The sequence below is a fragment of the Typha angustifolia genome, chromosome 15 (genome assembly GCF_048772165.1).
Source record: "Typha angustifolia cultivar Huaian chromosome 15, ASM4877216v1, whole genome shotgun sequence".
Classification (NCBI taxonomy): Eukaryota; Viridiplantae; Streptophyta; class Magnoliopsida; order Poales; family Typhaceae; genus Typha; species Typha angustifolia.
In genome coordinates, this window is record NC_133253.1 from 18,034,610 (window position 1) to 18,050,873 (window position 16,264).

At 37.3% G+C, this 16,264-nt stretch overlaps 4 protein-coding genes and 1 non-coding gene across 5 annotated transcripts; 2 read left to right on the forward strand and 3 right to left on the reverse strand.

The window, feature by feature from the left end:
* The first annotated feature begins 1,377 nt into the window (after window positions 1-1,377).
* On the forward strand, window positions 1,378-7,171 carry LOC140777463 (shaggy-related protein kinase eta). Its single transcript, XM_073121599.1, has 12 exons — window positions 1,378-1,550; window positions 2,078-2,167; window positions 2,259-2,318; window positions 2,401-2,673; window positions 2,745-2,819; window positions 2,914-2,970; window positions 3,568-3,708; window positions 3,813-3,863; window positions 3,951-4,046; window positions 4,991-5,074; window positions 5,892-5,993; window positions 6,653-7,171. Exons 1-12 carry the CDS (start codon window positions 1,461-1,463, stop codon window positions 6,746-6,748), a joined length of 1,215 nt encoding a protein of 404 aa, XP_072977700.1. The 5' UTR covers window positions 1,378-1,460; the 3' UTR covers window positions 6,749-7,171.
* Window positions 7,172-7,977: 806 nt separating this feature from the next.
* Window positions 7,978-9,096, forward strand: LOC140778629 (enoyl-CoA delta isomerase 2, peroxisomal-like). Its single transcript, XM_073123436.1, has one exon. The coding sequence runs from the start codon at window positions 8,209-8,211 to the stop codon at window positions 8,938-8,940; it is 732 nt and encodes a 243-aa protein (XP_072979537.1). The 5' UTR covers window positions 7,978-8,208; the 3' UTR covers window positions 8,941-9,096.
* Window positions 9,097-10,032: 936 nt separating this feature from the next.
* On the reverse strand, window positions 10,033-12,568 carry LOC140777464 (large ribosomal subunit protein uL5-like). The gene is made up of 5 exons (XM_073121600.1): window positions 12,433-12,568; window positions 12,220-12,327; window positions 11,657-11,699; window positions 11,377-11,572; window positions 10,033-10,408 (listed from the first exon to the last, which is right to left on the reverse strand). Exons 1-5 carry the CDS (start codon window positions 12,433-12,435, stop codon window positions 10,210-10,212), a joined length of 549 nt encoding a protein of 182 aa, XP_072977701.1. The 5' UTR covers window positions 12,436-12,568; the 3' UTR covers window positions 10,033-10,209.
* Window positions 12,569-12,628: 60 nt separating this feature from the next.
* On the reverse strand, window positions 12,629-12,701 carry TRNAE-CUC (transfer RNA glutamic acid (anticodon CUC)). Its single transcript has one exon. It is a non-coding gene; the product is annotated as a tRNA-Glu (tRNA).
* A 558-nt stretch (window positions 12,702-13,259) lies between these two features.
* LOC140778395 (uncharacterized) lies at window positions 13,260-15,219 on the reverse strand. Its single transcript, XM_073123080.1, has 3 exons — window positions 15,079-15,219; window positions 14,258-14,596; window positions 13,260-13,788 (listed from the first exon to the last, which is right to left on the reverse strand). Exons 1-3 carry the CDS (start codon window positions 15,185-15,187, stop codon window positions 13,439-13,441), a joined length of 798 nt encoding a protein of 265 aa, XP_072979181.1. The 5' UTR covers window positions 15,188-15,219; the 3' UTR covers window positions 13,260-13,438.
* Between the last annotated feature and the right edge of the window lie 1,045 nt (window positions 15,220-16,264).

Here is a 16,264-nt window from a genome sequence, read left to right on the forward strand (position 1 = left end):
CAGCATTTTTCTCAATAATTACTCTTCATTTCTGAAATATATCCGCATATCGATATTATAATTAGATTCCTAGAAGAATCTTTCACTATCTTTCCGTATATAGTTTTCTCGTATCAGTATTATTGTCTAATTTCTGTTATTACACTTCCGCTCTAACATATATGAGATGCATTTTTTTGATACATTGAATGTGTGCGCTGTACATAATAATACCTGCTTTAATGTTACGATTTTAATTTTTCACTTTCGGACGTGATCAAAACTTGCACAATTAATACACCAATACATATACGATAACTTACAACGTGCTAGCCCTTTTATCAAAAAGCATCTATGTAATTTCACTGAGCACTAAAGACTCTTTTTAAGGGCTATGTTCCAAAGTGGGCGATATTTTACGTTTTTAGAAGTTTCGATTATATTAGTTTACTATCAAAAGATATGATTAATGTAGCGTTATTATTGTAAAGACAAATTCTGTAATAAAAGAATGATATTCAATATAGGTAAATCATTGCATATCAGTCCAAACTTGTTATCGAAAAATATGGCAATACGTTGATTGTGCGTATCGTATCTGGTTGCACTTGCTTTGATGTTATAACACATTGTTCGCTTTTGTATCGTGATCAAAACGATTGAATCGACACAATCAATACACTGACATGTATTCGACAACCGATAAATTAAGGTTAACATGAGTAAGTAAGTGCTATCGGATGCCAGATGAGCATGCAATCACACTCTAACAACGAAGGATATCTTAGTAATTATATAGAATTCTATGGACAACTCTATTTCAAAGTTGTTAGTCCCCTAAATATGCATAAATTGATATAACACTATTATTAGAGAAAAAGAGTGATATTTGATACGTGTTAGTCCAGGAGTGTTGTCAAAAATATGGTAATACATCGATTGTGTGTCATACCAAATCATATTTACCTTGTGTTGTGTATGTATTTTGTATCGGATTACAATTACACTTTTGGGGCAAATCAAAATCACATAACAATTGATACATATCATCAATCTATACTATACTATACTGTACTATACTATACTATACTATACTGTACTGTACTGTATACTGATCTGGAGGGTCAACACAACTAATTCCCACTCTCACGCTTCTGGACAACCCGCAAGTTGAGCAAAATAGTTGAGTGATCACAATCAGCTGCCTGCCAAGCTGGCATAAGACCCCACCCTTCCCCTTCTCGAGGGACATCTCCGTAATTTGGCATAACTCCAGGGGCTCTCGTTTAACGGCTCTGTCCCGAAGTCGAGGGCCCTTTACGCCGTTACAAGCTTAAGACCAATGTAGCAGTCTTTGTGGAAAAAAACTTTGCAATAAAAGAGTGGCATTTTGGGAATTTGGAGGGTTAGAAAGGAAAGAGGGAAGAGGGAGAGGGAGAGAGGGAGAGAGGGAGAGGGAAAGGGCAACTGCTGTCGTTCACATGGCTTCGCTGCCGATGGGGTCTCAGCAACCGGCGGAGCCGGAGGCGATGATGGTAGATCCGAAACAGCCGGAGATGGGCAAAGAGAAGGTAGTTTTCCGGCTATCACCTCCTGTTTTCCGTCAAATTTTGCTCGATTTGCGTCATTCTCGGTTTCCGATTTGGGGGTATCTCTTTCCTCTTCCCCCCTGACCTCGAAGTTGTTAGGGTTTTTTGCTTCCTCGTTTAGATCGCATCATTTGGCTTCCGGATCTGTGGTTTCGTTCTCGTTTTCCTTCTGTTTGTTAGTCGTGAGGCACTTTTGGTAAGAAAAGTTTTCTTCCCGGTGGATCCCTGCCGTGATCATAGCGAAGAGATGCACTTTGGGGTCTTTTTTTTAATATCTCTAATTATTTTTCGATTTTTTGGTGTTTTTTTGTTTCGGTTGTTGATCTTTCTTCTCGCTTTCTATTAGATCTGTCCTGGTTGTTTATCAACTGATTGCACGGTGTTTGTTCTCTCTTTCTTGAGACATTTCTTCTGCCACTGAGCTTGCTTCGTTCATCTGATGCTTCGTCATATAGCACCAGCTGTTTCTTTCATATTTTTTTATTAAGCTTTTTGAGTGGTAATATCAGCATGACGCATCTGTTATCGAGGGAAATGGTCCGGTTACTGGTCATATTATCTCCACCACTATTGGAGGAAAGAATGGTGAACCTAAAAGGGTGAGTACAGTGAACAATACTGTGTAAATGGTAATAACTGAGTTGAGAGATCGTAACATTGTTATGCTAACTTTAGTTCCATGCATTTTAGGTGATTAGCTACATGGCGGAACGAGTTGTGGGAACTGGGTCATTTGGGATCGTCTTCCAGGTATATGACTTGATATTTGTGTTTGGTTTCCTTCAAGTCTTCACCTTCGTGCATGTTTTTATGGTTGGTTACTTTCATGCAGGCAAAATGTTTGGAAACAGGGGAGACAGTCGCCATAAAGAAGGTATTGCAGGACAGGCGATACAAAAACCGTGAGCTGCAGTTGATGCGTGCGATGGATCATCCAAATGTCATCTCTTTGAAGCACTGTTTTTTCTCCACCACAAACAGAGACGAGCTTTTTCTTAACTTGGTTATGGAGTATGTCCCTGAGAGCTTATATCGTGTCCTGAAGCATTATAGCAACGTAAACCAGAGGATGCCGCTTATCTATGTGAAGCTTTATATGTATCAGGTGATTTTATTTTTATTTTTTTTTCTTGATGTGTTGCATGGAATAACTGTTGTTCGTCTTTTGAAATGCAGATATTTCGGGGCTTAGCTTATATTCATTCAGTTCCTGGAGTCTGTCATAGAGATCTGAAGCCACAAAATCTACTGGTGTGTTTAAAATGAGCAATTTTATGATACAACATATTATATTAAGCAAAAGAGGTCCTGACTTTTACCTTTTATGTAAATGGACATCTTACAGGTGGATCCTCTCACACACCAAGTGAAGCTCTGTGATTTTGGCAGTGCAAAGATTCTGGTACATCAGTTGTATATGAAATATGCAGCATATTTATACTCTAATATGGATTATTTGTAAATAATGATTTCTTTTGGGCACTATGTGCTATATTGATAGCAAGACGCATAAAAAAACTATTTTGCGTGGAATGTTGGCTCAATAGAGTCATTGCAATTCTTTTTAAGATATGATGGAGTATCTTGATGATTGTCTAAATGCTATATTAATGATAGAGATCAGTTAGTTTTAGTTTGTAGATGCCACCTGCTATAACATAAATTGCCATATTCCATCCGTTGGGTTTCTTAATACTTGATTTATTTTGGATTCCTTTGATGCTTGTGAAAATTTAAATTTTTTTCTTTATCCTTAAAACATAAAATATGAGTGTATTAGGTCTTCTTTTTCTAATTTCGTTCCTTACTTCATGATTACATTTTTCTACCACCTTAAACACTTCTCTCCAACATGAATTCTTGCCTTAATTGTGAAGTCTTAACTGTTAGATCTGAAACCTGCTCCAGAGTTGGTTTCTGTCTTCTTTTTCAGCTTTGCATGTACCTATCGTTTTCATTTGTCATTAATATTCCTTTTTTCTTTGTGTTTCCATAACAGGTTAAGGGTGAAACAAACATATCATACATATGCTCTCGCTATTATCGTGCTCCGGAACTCATTTTTGGTGCAACTGAGTATACTACATCAATTGATATATGGTCAGCAGGATGTATTCTGGCTGAACTACTTCTTGGACAGGTGTGTGTTTACTCTTGGTTCTCAGTTTGCCAATTTTAACCATTTCTTGGAGGCAGGATTTTGAAATTTAAGGTTCTAATAATGTTTATTCCCATTTTCCTCAGCCACTGTTTCCTGGAGAAAGTGCTGTCGATCAGCTTGTTCAGATAATCAAGGTACAGAATGTATTGCCTATGTGAGTGCTTATATTTTATGCCGTTTCCAAGAAAAATAAATTGACATTAGATAATATGCTTATACAGGTTCTTGGTACTCCAACCCGTGAAGAAATTCGGTGTATGAACCCTAACTATACAGAGTTTAGATTTCCTCAGATAAAAGCTCACCCATGGCACAAGGTAAGCATGAGATACATTCCATTATGACTCTTTCATCCTTTCAGTGGTTGGAATTGTAAGAACACTACAATTCTAGCCCATATGATTCTCTTTCCTTTTTATGAATTAATAAATTTGGTTTCCTTTGGGTGGTATATAATTTTCTCAAAATTGATACATGCAACCTTAGCATTTCAAAGTTCCTATTGTTGCTTCTCACAAGCTGCCTTATTAAAATTAAGAATCCTTTTATTTCATTATCATGATTCTATATATACATCATATGTAGCTCATCTTGGGGCTTCTACTTTAGTTTACAGAAATGTTGTGATGTTGACATCTAGTTATTTAAATGAGCCAAGTTCTAATGAGTTAGCAGTTAGCGCAATGACATTGATACCCTTAAATATTGTTATTTCAGTTATTCTTTTTTGACTTAAAACAGTATATTAGTAGTTAGCATCAGTAATCTAGTTTTAGTTGCTCAATGATTATATTGTTAGGCTTTATTTCAAAATAGTAGCAATTTCAGCCAAAGGTTACCTTTTCATTTGGAAACATTAAAGTTTGCTATCAGGGCTTTTGTCTAGTTTCGTTTTATCAAGTTTTTCTTATGTCAAGCATGTCAGTATTTATAAATTGACTTCCCAAAGCTATCAACCCTGATTCAACCAAACTGCAACCTTCAGTAGTCCTAACCTTGCCAGTTGATTAGGTTGGGAAATGTTAGCTGTTGGTTGGGACATCTTCAGTGCCTTTAATCAACTAGGGCAGCTGGGACATTTATCTGCAATTATAAACAAATTAAAAGCCTGATAAATGGATGCCAATTTTTATGTGTTGATATGTTAACATGGCATGTGGTATCAACATTTTCTTTTTGAATATGGATACTTTGTTCTATTTATGCAATTTATTAGTTCACTCATTCCCTATGAATAATAACAGAATTTTTTTTGGTTCAGGTTTTCCACAAGCGAATGCCTCCAGAAGCAATAGATCTTGCATCACGTCTTCTTCAATATTCACCTAGTCTTCGTTGCACTGCAGTGAGTTTTCTTCTCTTTATGATTTGTCTGCAGCAAATTAGTTGCAAATTCTAATTAGTAATTGCAACACATAAAAGAGTTGGAGCAGGAAAAGCCTTTGTCTGGTCCTGTCAATTATAATGTCTCAGTTTATCTGCCTCAACTAATTATGTTCTTCAGCGCTAAACTTTATTTGATTCCCTTTCTTGTCCTAATTGATCCAATCATTATCTATCAATTACTTATTTCCTTGTGTTTATTTATTTTTTTATTGTCATGATTAGGACATTACATTTCCTGTGTAATTATCTTATTTCATATCAACTGGTCAACGGAATGCTTGTTTGTGTGGTTTCCTCAAGACTTTTGTTTCTTATCTCTTTGTTGTCTGTCCTCACCCTCCCTCTTAGTTGATTCCTTTTCAGGAGCTTTTATTTTCTAAGTTACACAATATATGTTTATCTGAAGTGTAAGCAAGTCATGTCCAACCATTTTGTGCTGAGTGACAAGACATTTCAAGGGTATGCCTACATGGAATTATTTCCTTCTGGCCAATGTGAAAAAAGAAAATATAACTCCTTTTATGACCTTTGGTAAGGTGGTGAGGCGACATAATTAAAATCAACTATTATTGGTAATTTTGTAGCTTTTGTCTGATCATAGGTCATCTTGTTTCCTTAACGTTTATTATCAACTAATGAATTTCTGGTTGTTCAATTATAATATTTTGTATTTTCTGAGCTGAAATGATACCCAGAAATGGTATCTATAGGAAATTGTGAATTTTCAAGGTATACCTTTGAGTGCTGCTGATGCAATAAAATGTTCTTCATTACAGCTTGAGGCATGTGCACATTCCTTTTTTGACGAGCTACGGGAACCCAATGCACGGTTGCCAAATGGACGTCCATTTCCTCCTCTTTTTAACTTCAAGCAAGAGGTAAGCTTATTATTTAAACACTTCGATTGTCCGTGCCTCTATAACTACTATCTAATTGTTTTTAGAGCTTGCCATCAGTAGTTGCTTTCGGATAATGATCGTCCTTTGTTGTAGTTGCTATAATTGTGTATTTCGGCATTTGTAGTTTTTCTTATATGCCACATCTTAAAGTTTTTAGCATTGTAAAAGTACACTTGCCCCTTCATACTTGATGAACAAGTGGAGATATTTGCTGAGTACTTCATCATAATTTATGATGTTTCTGAGTGTCCAGTTATTAATCATGGATAATCTTCTGACTAACTTGAATCTCAGAAACTTAATTCTGTAGCTTATGTTCATTTCTCTGTACTATAGGAATTCTTCATCTAATCACTGATCCATTTGAAACTTAGCTGTTAGTTTTGGCTAACCTGGATGTTTTAAAATGAGAAATGTTCAAGAACTGCCATTTTTATTTCCTGGTGTTCAGAATGTCCTGTGAGCACCACATTACACCTCCCTACACTACTCCCATGGTGGATTACATAAGATCACTGTAATCATGTTTCAGCATCAGGCTACTGTTATCCATGTTTATTGCTTCTAATTTCTGGTCAGAGAAACCCCTTGCTATAGTTGTGCTTATTGTGGTTTGTTTTCTTTCTTTTATTTTGCAGTTAGCAGGTACTTCACCCGAGCTTGTGAGCAAGCTGATACCCGAGCATGTGAGGCGACAATTCGGCCTTAATTTCTCCCACCTAACTGGGACATAAGAGATAACTAGTCTTACCTCTTTTTGATAAGTGTGACTGGAGCAGGGCACATGCTTATTTCATGCTCTCAAACTTGTATCATCTGAGAATTCCTGCATTGTGGAAGCTGAACCAAATGCTGCTGGACCCCAAGGATTCCTGGTTCTGCGGCAAATATTATAACCATGTACATTGGCTGCCTGTGAAGAAATGCTGTTTCGGTATTAATGTAGCAAGTAGGAGTAGAATTGCTGGGGACCATAGCCTCTTTGAAGAAACTGAAGGAGGCAATGCTTGTATTTTTATGTTGTAGTTTAACTGTACTTGTGTACTGGTGTAAATGTTGTGGTTAAGGGGGATTTGGCTGTCAGATTTTCTAACAATAGTGGGTGTTGGAGCTCACTGGTTAAAACTTTGTTCAGATAAAATCTTGGCTCTACCTGAGATCTACCTGACTTGATCCACTGGCAACTAGTTAGATCAAGGCGCTAACACTAGCAATGTTTTCTGCTTTCTTCACTCCCTCCTGTTCCTACGCAGGTGAATAACCAACCCAAGGAGAGGTTGCAACTTGCAAGTATAGCTGACTGATGGAGTTTACATCAACGTAAGACTCGAGTCTTCTTTTGTGTTAAGTGTTTCTCTCCATGTCTCTGAACTTTATTCAAGTAGGCATTGTCCTGGCAGTGAAGGATTGATTACCTGATCGGAACTGACAGACAACTCGTGGCAGGGGTACAATAATTGCTTGTTACACTTGGATGCATATTGATTATAGATTTAATTGTGTTTAGAAGGGAAGCACTACTTATCGGGGCAAAATGCACAAGCTTTTCTACACGATAGCCACGGATTAAAAAGATAAATATAATTTAACTAATATCCTCATCTCTTCTTTACATCATGTCATGTCATATCCAACTGAGACCTCTTTGAAATTATTGGGTCTTATATATAATAATAGACTGTAAATTTTATATATATATATATATATATTATAATACATATTGTGTGTATTTTAATGCAACGACTATAAAAATTATATACACTCAAATTTATATGTTAAATTAGAAAATTAAATTTAATTAAAATTGTAAAGCCTCCGAATTAACTCTGCTGTACAAGTCAACAATAAGATCAAATAACTCGCTTATAGAGCTTCTATTGTAAAAAGAATTCACTAATTGTCAAACCCAAACGTCTGATAAGTAGGTTCACTTGCAAAATGCCAATGGAGATTTCGACCAAATTTATAGCATAATCTTTAATAACTACCAGATGTTTCCATTTTGACTTTCCACTCCTTTAAGAGTCAAGGCATAGCTTTCCAATCTCTAAACAGTACAATAGAACCAATCAAAAGAATACCTCCCATGACTGATTTGTTGGAAGATTCATAGATTGACTCCACCTACTCTCTGGAGCTTTTTCCTCCCCCTCTTCACTCTCCAAGCGCAGGGCTGAGAGAGAGAACGATCGAGATGTGCACACTGGAGAAGCGCGGCCACGTGTACGTCCTAACCCTAACGGGTTCCGGCGAGCATCGCCTCAACCCGACCCTCCTCACCTCGATCCGCTCCCACCTCGCGCGGATCCGCTCCGACACCGCCTCCGACCCGAACCGCCCGGCCGCGCTCGTTACCGCCGCCGAGGGCAAGTTCTTCTCCAACGGCTTTGACCTCGCCTGGGCATACTCCGCTTCTACCTCCGCCGCCGACCGCCGCCGCATGACGGAGCTCCACCGCCGCCTCGTCGCCGACCTCGTATCCCTCCCGATGCCGACCGTCGCCGCCGTCACCGGCCACGCCTCCGCCGCGGGCGTCATCCTCGCCCTGAGCCACGACTACCTCTTGATGCGCGCCGACCGGGGATTCCTTTACATGAGCGAGATGGACATAGGGCTAAAGATCTCGATGGTCGATTACTTCGATAAGGTGCTGTGCGCCAAGATCCGGGACGCGGGGACGCGGCGGGACGTGCTGCTGAGGGCGGCGAAGATGATGGCACGGGAGGGGGTGAGGAGGGGGTTGGTGGATCGGGCGGTGGAAGGAGGGGTGGAGAGGGTGGTGGAGGAGGCGGTGAAGTTGGCGGAGGAGATGGCAATGAGGGGGTGGAACGGGGAGGTGTATAAGAAGGTGAGGCTGGCGACGATGCCGGAAGTGTGGAAGGTAATTGGGGAGGAAGAGGGAGAGGTGGCGCAATCCAAGTTATAAACCACTCTATAATGATAGCACCTACTACAGAAGATTGCAGTCCGCCGATCCCCTTTTATTTGGTATCTTTCTATTTCAGCTCTGTTTACTCGTTAATGTGTTTGAACAAATATATATAAATCTATATAAGAAGCATCGTCATCTTTGTCATGACAAACGTCACAAGTTCAATTTTGCGCTATTATATGCTGATCATCTAATACAATTTGCTAGATGTGAATCCTTAGGCTGTCAAAATAATCCGGTTCGAAAATATGCTAAGTCCAGTTTAATCTTTTTTTAAAAATAATTTCAAGCTATGATTTAAAAGAATTATATATATAATATAAGCAATATTATATATATATATATATATATATTACATTGATTATACTTCTATTATATTTTTAGTTCTGGGTTTTAATCTTAAGGTATCTTTTTCTGGAGATTTCTATTAGTTTATATTTTTCTAATATTTTATTTTATAGTTGAATTAAGTTTTATTGAGTTTAAATTAAGATTAATTTAATTCAAACTTAATCAGACTGAAAATTAGGCTCGAATTGATTAAAGCTTATAATTACTTAATGATCAGATCGTCTGGGCTAAAGCTTGACTCAAGCTTGAAATTAACTAAAATTAAAATAATTTTAATTATCAAGCTTAGTCTCGACCAACTCGGTTGATTTACACCCTACTTATGATAGATAGTATTAACATTTTCCTAGAAACTCACTTTTTAAAACTACTCTCTTCTCTCTACTTTTTATCAACCGTGACCGTGAGCATAAGAGCCCTATCCAAGGTTGACTGCTCTTTATTCAAGAATTACATCCAAATAGTATATTTAGACAGGGAACATAGATAACACCAAACATCCAAATGAGAGTTGCAAGTTATCATCCATTTTCTAAAGTTCCAGGCAACTAGGATGGAATGAACTAAGAAAGCTAGTTACTTTCTCTTGGCTTGGCCAACATTCTCATCTATAACTGGCCCTGTACTTGCAAAATTCCAACACAGATTTGCTTCACAAGCAACCAACAACGTAAAGCTCTATAAATACTAGGATCAAATTAGCAAAGTGGTTCATCTGAACTTTTACCACCGAGCTTAAGAAAACCAAAATAGCATATATAGATGTCATAGAAGTAAGATAGATCAATGGAACAGAAACTGTTGACAAGTCAAAAACTGCAAAGCATTAGTCTTCAATAAACATCTACTCTCAGAATACATAAGAGAAAAACTCATGAAGAAACGCTAATGACTACACCATTGTGAAGCCTTTTAAGAGGTCACATTCTGCGCCTTGTTGAGGATGACACCCTCGTATTTGACCTGGAACCACTTCATGGCATCCTCCTTAGTGACTCTGTGCTGAATTCCAACACGAGCCTTGCATCTGCGGCGACGGCCAACACGGTACCCAGCACGTTCAAGAACCACATAGAAGTCCATACCATAAATGCCAGTTGATGGATCATACCTACGAGAGTAGAAAAAATATACAACTTCAGTGAATATGAAAACTCAAATGAATTTACTGTTACCACAATCACCTGGACAAGTTTAACCAAGCAAATGCAGTTATCTTCAGCTCATCATGGAGAACATTTTAATGCAAGACAAATATTATCAAAAACTGGACTCCAAAAAAACTATAAACAAGTAGCAACCAGTTAATAAAAAAAGCAGCAAACCCACATAATACAGCATAAGAAGGATGATTTATGAATCCGGAAGGTAAAGTAAAATGGGCTGATCGGACACACAAAATGTTACGAAACAAAATAATAACTCCATTCATCTATTTTGTTCAAGAATTGGAAATATTAACACACATCTCATTGAACTCATAATAATGCCAATCTTCATAGCTAAGAACCTTTACAAATAATTACTTGCAATCAATTAATAAAGCCTGATAACAGCTATGCAGCATTTGGCATGCTTTGCATATGAAATAAAATTGAGGGCACGGGTACCTTGACCTGGTGACATTGTATGACACTGTACTCTTGGTGTTACAATAAACTAAACTAGAGTTCTTGGGCTTTAAAATTCCTACTATTTTCCTAGAGAACGCCAAATAATCACCGTATTCCTGCATAAATAACAATACTTTTACCCTAATCATCCAACTGAAGGATTCTATTGTTATCCTTTATATATTTCATATTTGACATTCAGAGAAGAGAAAAAGGTAGTCTAGTGTCTAATTGAAATGAAATAAAGAGGATGACGACAGAGTGAAAGAGAAGGCAAAAAAGGAATGCAAAAATTGCTCATTTTCCTTGGCTCTTCAATTAGTTAAGGCATAATTAGATCCCACTTAGAAATATGCCCTACATCAATGTCCGACAACCAATTTTACAAGTATATTATATCTCCACAAAACGAACCATAATTACAGAAGTACTATTTTCATGTCACACAAGAGGAGCATTAACTTACTTGATGCCAAGATCGATATGCTCTTGTATGCCAAAGCCAAAGCATCCAGTCTCACTGAAGTTCCTCCTCAACAGCTCATATTCCTTCACTTTCAATCCACTCTCCAAAAGCTGCATTGCCTTGTCTCCCCTAACAGTGACGTAGCATGCAATCTTCTCATTACGCCTGATGCTAAAAGACCTCACAGTGTATCGAGCTGCATAATTAGAGCCACAGTAAAATACGAGCAAAAACTTGAAATAGCCCATGCATTAAAAACCCAGAAGAAGTGCAAGAATACCCTTTGAGAAAACTGGTGTTTGTCCACTCAATTGCTCTAGCACCTGAAAGTAGCAGAAACAGTGAGCAAAATAATTAAATAAATCTAGTGCGTCCAGGACAAATGATGGATTAACCAAGCCAATGTCAGAGTTCTATTCATCCAAATCTAAATTAGAAATAAAAAATATGACATCTAAGAATTCAAATGTGATAATAGAGCCAACTGCAAAATGATCTTATTCTCCTTTTTCTACTTTACAAAAGTGCAGAAGTAGAACACAATGAGACAAATAGGAAGTAGAAATGTATTGATAAATCAACAAACCACTGCCATGATATACAGATCTATTATTTTCCTTAATACTAATTTAAAGTCCCCACGTTATCTAAAACAAGCCGTCAAGTTAAACTAGATGAACGAGTGAATAAGTAAAACAAAATCATTCAATGCAAACTCTACACAGTAGTCAACGAATCAATCTAATTCTTCCACACACTCGTTGAAACATACAGAAGACAATCAAAAAGAGATTTTGAAAGAAAGGACAGTCAAAGATAGAAATCAATATGAGATCTGCTAACCTTGGCGGCTCTGGTGAGGCGATCACCGCTCTCTCCGACAGAGATGTTAAGGACGAGCTTTTGCACCTTGATCTCCCTCATGGGGTTCAAAAGCTTCTTCTCCGACGCCTACAATGGAACCGAAGGAGATGAAATGATTCGAATATAAGAGATGGAGTTAAAGAGAGAGAAATAATGGGCACGAGAGAGATCGGAGAAGGGGAAGAGTGTTACCATTTGAGGGTTTTTTCGAAGGAAACGAAGGGTTTTCCTACGGCAACAGCAGCAGCACCAAATAGCTCGCGCGTTCGGAGGGGATAACACTTATAAAAAGGAGGAAGCCCTAACCCTAAAGTATGTAACGCATGGAAGTAAAATGACCAAAATACCATCAACAAGTCTGGTTAAATAAAATTATATCAAAAAAATATTCCGTTGCCGGGACTCGAACCCGGGTCTCTCGGGTGAGAGCCGAGTATCCTAACCAACTAGACTACAACGGATTACCGAACTGTTGGAGGAACTTAACAGTTTTCTCCTCTCTCTTAGGTGGTTATTGAAGGAATTAGAAAAGATTGGAGGCATAAACGAAGAAGATAAACAGATATAGAAGAAGTCTATTTATTAAGTTAGTCAAAATTTGAAGATTATTTCTAGCAATTCTAATGAAATATTAATGGGGGTATAACTATTCTTTTTCTCCAGGGGGGAAAGTGATTTAGGACTACAGTTGAGATAACCCTATTTAAAATAAAAATTACTGTTATCCTATAACCGTTACATTGTTATAAACGTGTGACTTATCTATCTAGTGCATCATCTGCTATCATGAAACTCTATAGAAAAATACCAGTCGTGCTATTAGCTGAAGCTAATATCAAGCTAGATCTGGAAAGTGGTTATCTTAAAAAGATGGATTAAGTTAATGATACAACATTGCCCTCTTATATCTGCTACTGTTGGTGCAAGTTGTGGTTATTAATCATCTTTTTTTCACATTCGTTCTCTTGATTAACTCAAACAAAACAACTTACTAACTCTTACAATCAACTTTTTTCACATCCTCAAGAAGTAGCATCAATGAATCCAACATAACAAAATGTTCACCAAATTGACAAAGTTTTTGAGAACAACATAAGCTATTCGCCGCTAGAAGAAACAAATTTACATAAACAAATTTGCCAACAACAGTCTTAACTACTTCGTGTAGAGTTGACGGTAATTCAAAAGCTTTGATTCGTCAAGAAGATTGCACCAGGCCCTTCAAAACTTCCAGCAGCTCTCCCTTCTTCATTCTTGAGTAACCTTTTACTCCCTTTGTTCGTGCAACTTCTTTCAGCTCAGGGAGCTTCATGTTATCCAACTCCTGCAATTCAGACACTTCGTTTGGAACTGCTGCATGCAGTTGTTCCTCGAGAACATCCTTGCTCGTTTCTTGTGTTAATGGAGGAGGTGGAATAGGTGACTTCTTTACAAAAATTGAGACTGGTCTTGGCAATTTAGCATTACCAGGATCCGCATGATCCTTTGGTTGTGCATCCTCAGATGTGGCATCCTTTAAGGAAGTTACATCATCCTTTCCTCTTGCAACTTTATCAATGGAATACCAAAGAGAGTAGTTTTTAGGAGCCGATAAAATAATAGCAATAATATACTACATTTCATTACAGGTGTCACCCAGATGATGGAACAGCTAATGACCATAAGCAATCTTTGAAAGAAAAGGATTTGCTTAGATATATTAGCCCATTGCAAGAAGAGGAAAACAAGGAGTCACAAGACTAAATATTTTTACCATATTTTTTCATATTACCACCTAATATAATTTCATTGAAAAAGCTGGGAAAAAAACATCCTTTCCTTAACAGATTTGCATATAGAGGCTTTGTTTAGTAATCTATTCATCAGCTCAGTGTAAAAGAAGAAAAATGATATAGATAGAGACAACTGTTTTAAACAATTCTACTACAATTCTACTACAATCAACAAGGAGGGTAAGGGATTGAGATAAAGAGGAGGAATGAAAGAAATTAAGTTTTCCTAAATTCCAATACCATACCTTGTACTTGCTTGCCTTTTGGATTCTGTTGAATGGATTGAACTTCCTGTTTCTCCTTCAGACTGTTTAGGCTTCTTCTCTTAGGAACTGAGCCACCTTTTGAGATAGAAGACTGTATTCTTCTAAACAAAGAAATTATCTCATCCTGATTTGAGGTTTTAGATACCTCACTATCATAATTTGTTTGATCTTTCAATAGACCAGACTCCTCTGCGGTCCTATCAACACGAGCATTTCTTCGGGGTCTTCCTTTTCTGTTTGCCTCAGATCTAACAATTGATATAGATGACTGTGGTAAGCCTCGCTGGGTGGCAAAGAACACAACCCCATCTGCATTCTCTGTCAAGTTCAATAAGCTGCATCAAAAGATTATACCTCAGTTGTTTAATTCTTTATCACTTTCTTGTAGTATGATTTCCTATTGAAATATACAAAATTGCCACTACGAAGCCCTAAATGTCTAACAATATATCAAAATGTAGGCAGATGTGAACAGAGACAAGTAAACAAAACATTGTTTGAAATCCAATTTTAACAATATCAGAAGTTACCTGATAAAAAGAACAATCGTAGTCAAGATCATAAACAAAGAAGCAACTCAGCAATCTAACCAAGCCCTTCATAATCACCACATGGATACAACAGTAAGCTGAACCCATAAGGAATCGATATTTGGGATAAATTACTGAAGCCATGACCAAATCAAGAATTATCTTTAGCAACTACAAACCTAAGGACCTTCTACTTCATCTAAAACGTTGAGAAAAGAAAAAAAAATAGAAAGAGCTAAGAAAAAGACCAAGATTTGGAGGCATGGTTACCTTTCCTGTGAATAGCTCTGCAATGGCCGATCTTTATGAGTGGAGCTCGCAGGCCACAGTTTGGGAAGAGAAGGGAATCCATCCTCGTTACTACCCCCAAAGAGTTCATCTGTCTCTATCCCTCCCCCAGTTTGATAGAGAGGGAGAATGCGTAGACTCTATCCACTTCGCAACCCAAATCTTTATACAGAGAGCACGTGAGTTGCACGGGAGCCGTTACGTTAAAAATAGTAACTAGTAGTTGCTTTGCCGGCAAAATTCGCTCCTGTTTTACATAATCACCCCTGAATACTTTTATATTATAATTGCCCCTGAAACTTGTTTATTTTTTAAAGAAAAATTCGGAACTGTCGATTGTCGTTAGTTTTAACTATAAAAGTATTCATAATATATGATCGTTAAAGTTAATATATACATATATATAAATGACTAAAATATATATATTTTAAATTTAAAGTGTAAAATATCAATTATTACAAACAAATTGTTGCAAAAACTCAGATTTCTTTTTCTTGTACTAAAAATATTTCCAAATAATTTATATAAGCAAAATAATATTTTTAAGAGAGCTTAAAGATTTCGATATTTCAAAAATATAGCGGTAATTATGTAAAAGACCTCAAAATATAAAAGTTATAGTTTAAAAAATATATATATATATATGTAGATAAAAATTTTATACTCTATCACGTCAAATGTCAATACATTGACTTTGAAAGTAAATAAGCTATCCTGTGAAAATAATGCAAGAAGATCGACGAAGGTGCAGTGGAGGTGAATTGCCGGGCAAATCTCCTTTGGCAGCGAGCTGCGTACCTGAGCCACCACTGTCGTCAAGCGGCACAGCCGACTGCCAATGAAGTAGTTGCCCTGCAATGCACCTCCACATTGGTGCTCATCTCTTACTTGATAATTGATGTGTTTGAGCAAGTATTTTTGCAGAGGGGAGGTTCATGGTGTTGGGTATTTATGCAGGAAGGGAGAGCTAGGTTTCTAAGCCCACTGCTGTGGTATATCCGAACGCACATCCGATCTCCAGATGAATTGATGCTCTGTGTAGAGAAATACCTCCTCCTTTATTCTTAGTCTTTATTGCATAGTGGACCCATGGATAAAAATTTGATCAGCTTAAACTTTTACTGTCCACATTACCTCGCAACTTACTCTTTCTGATCAACTAATTATC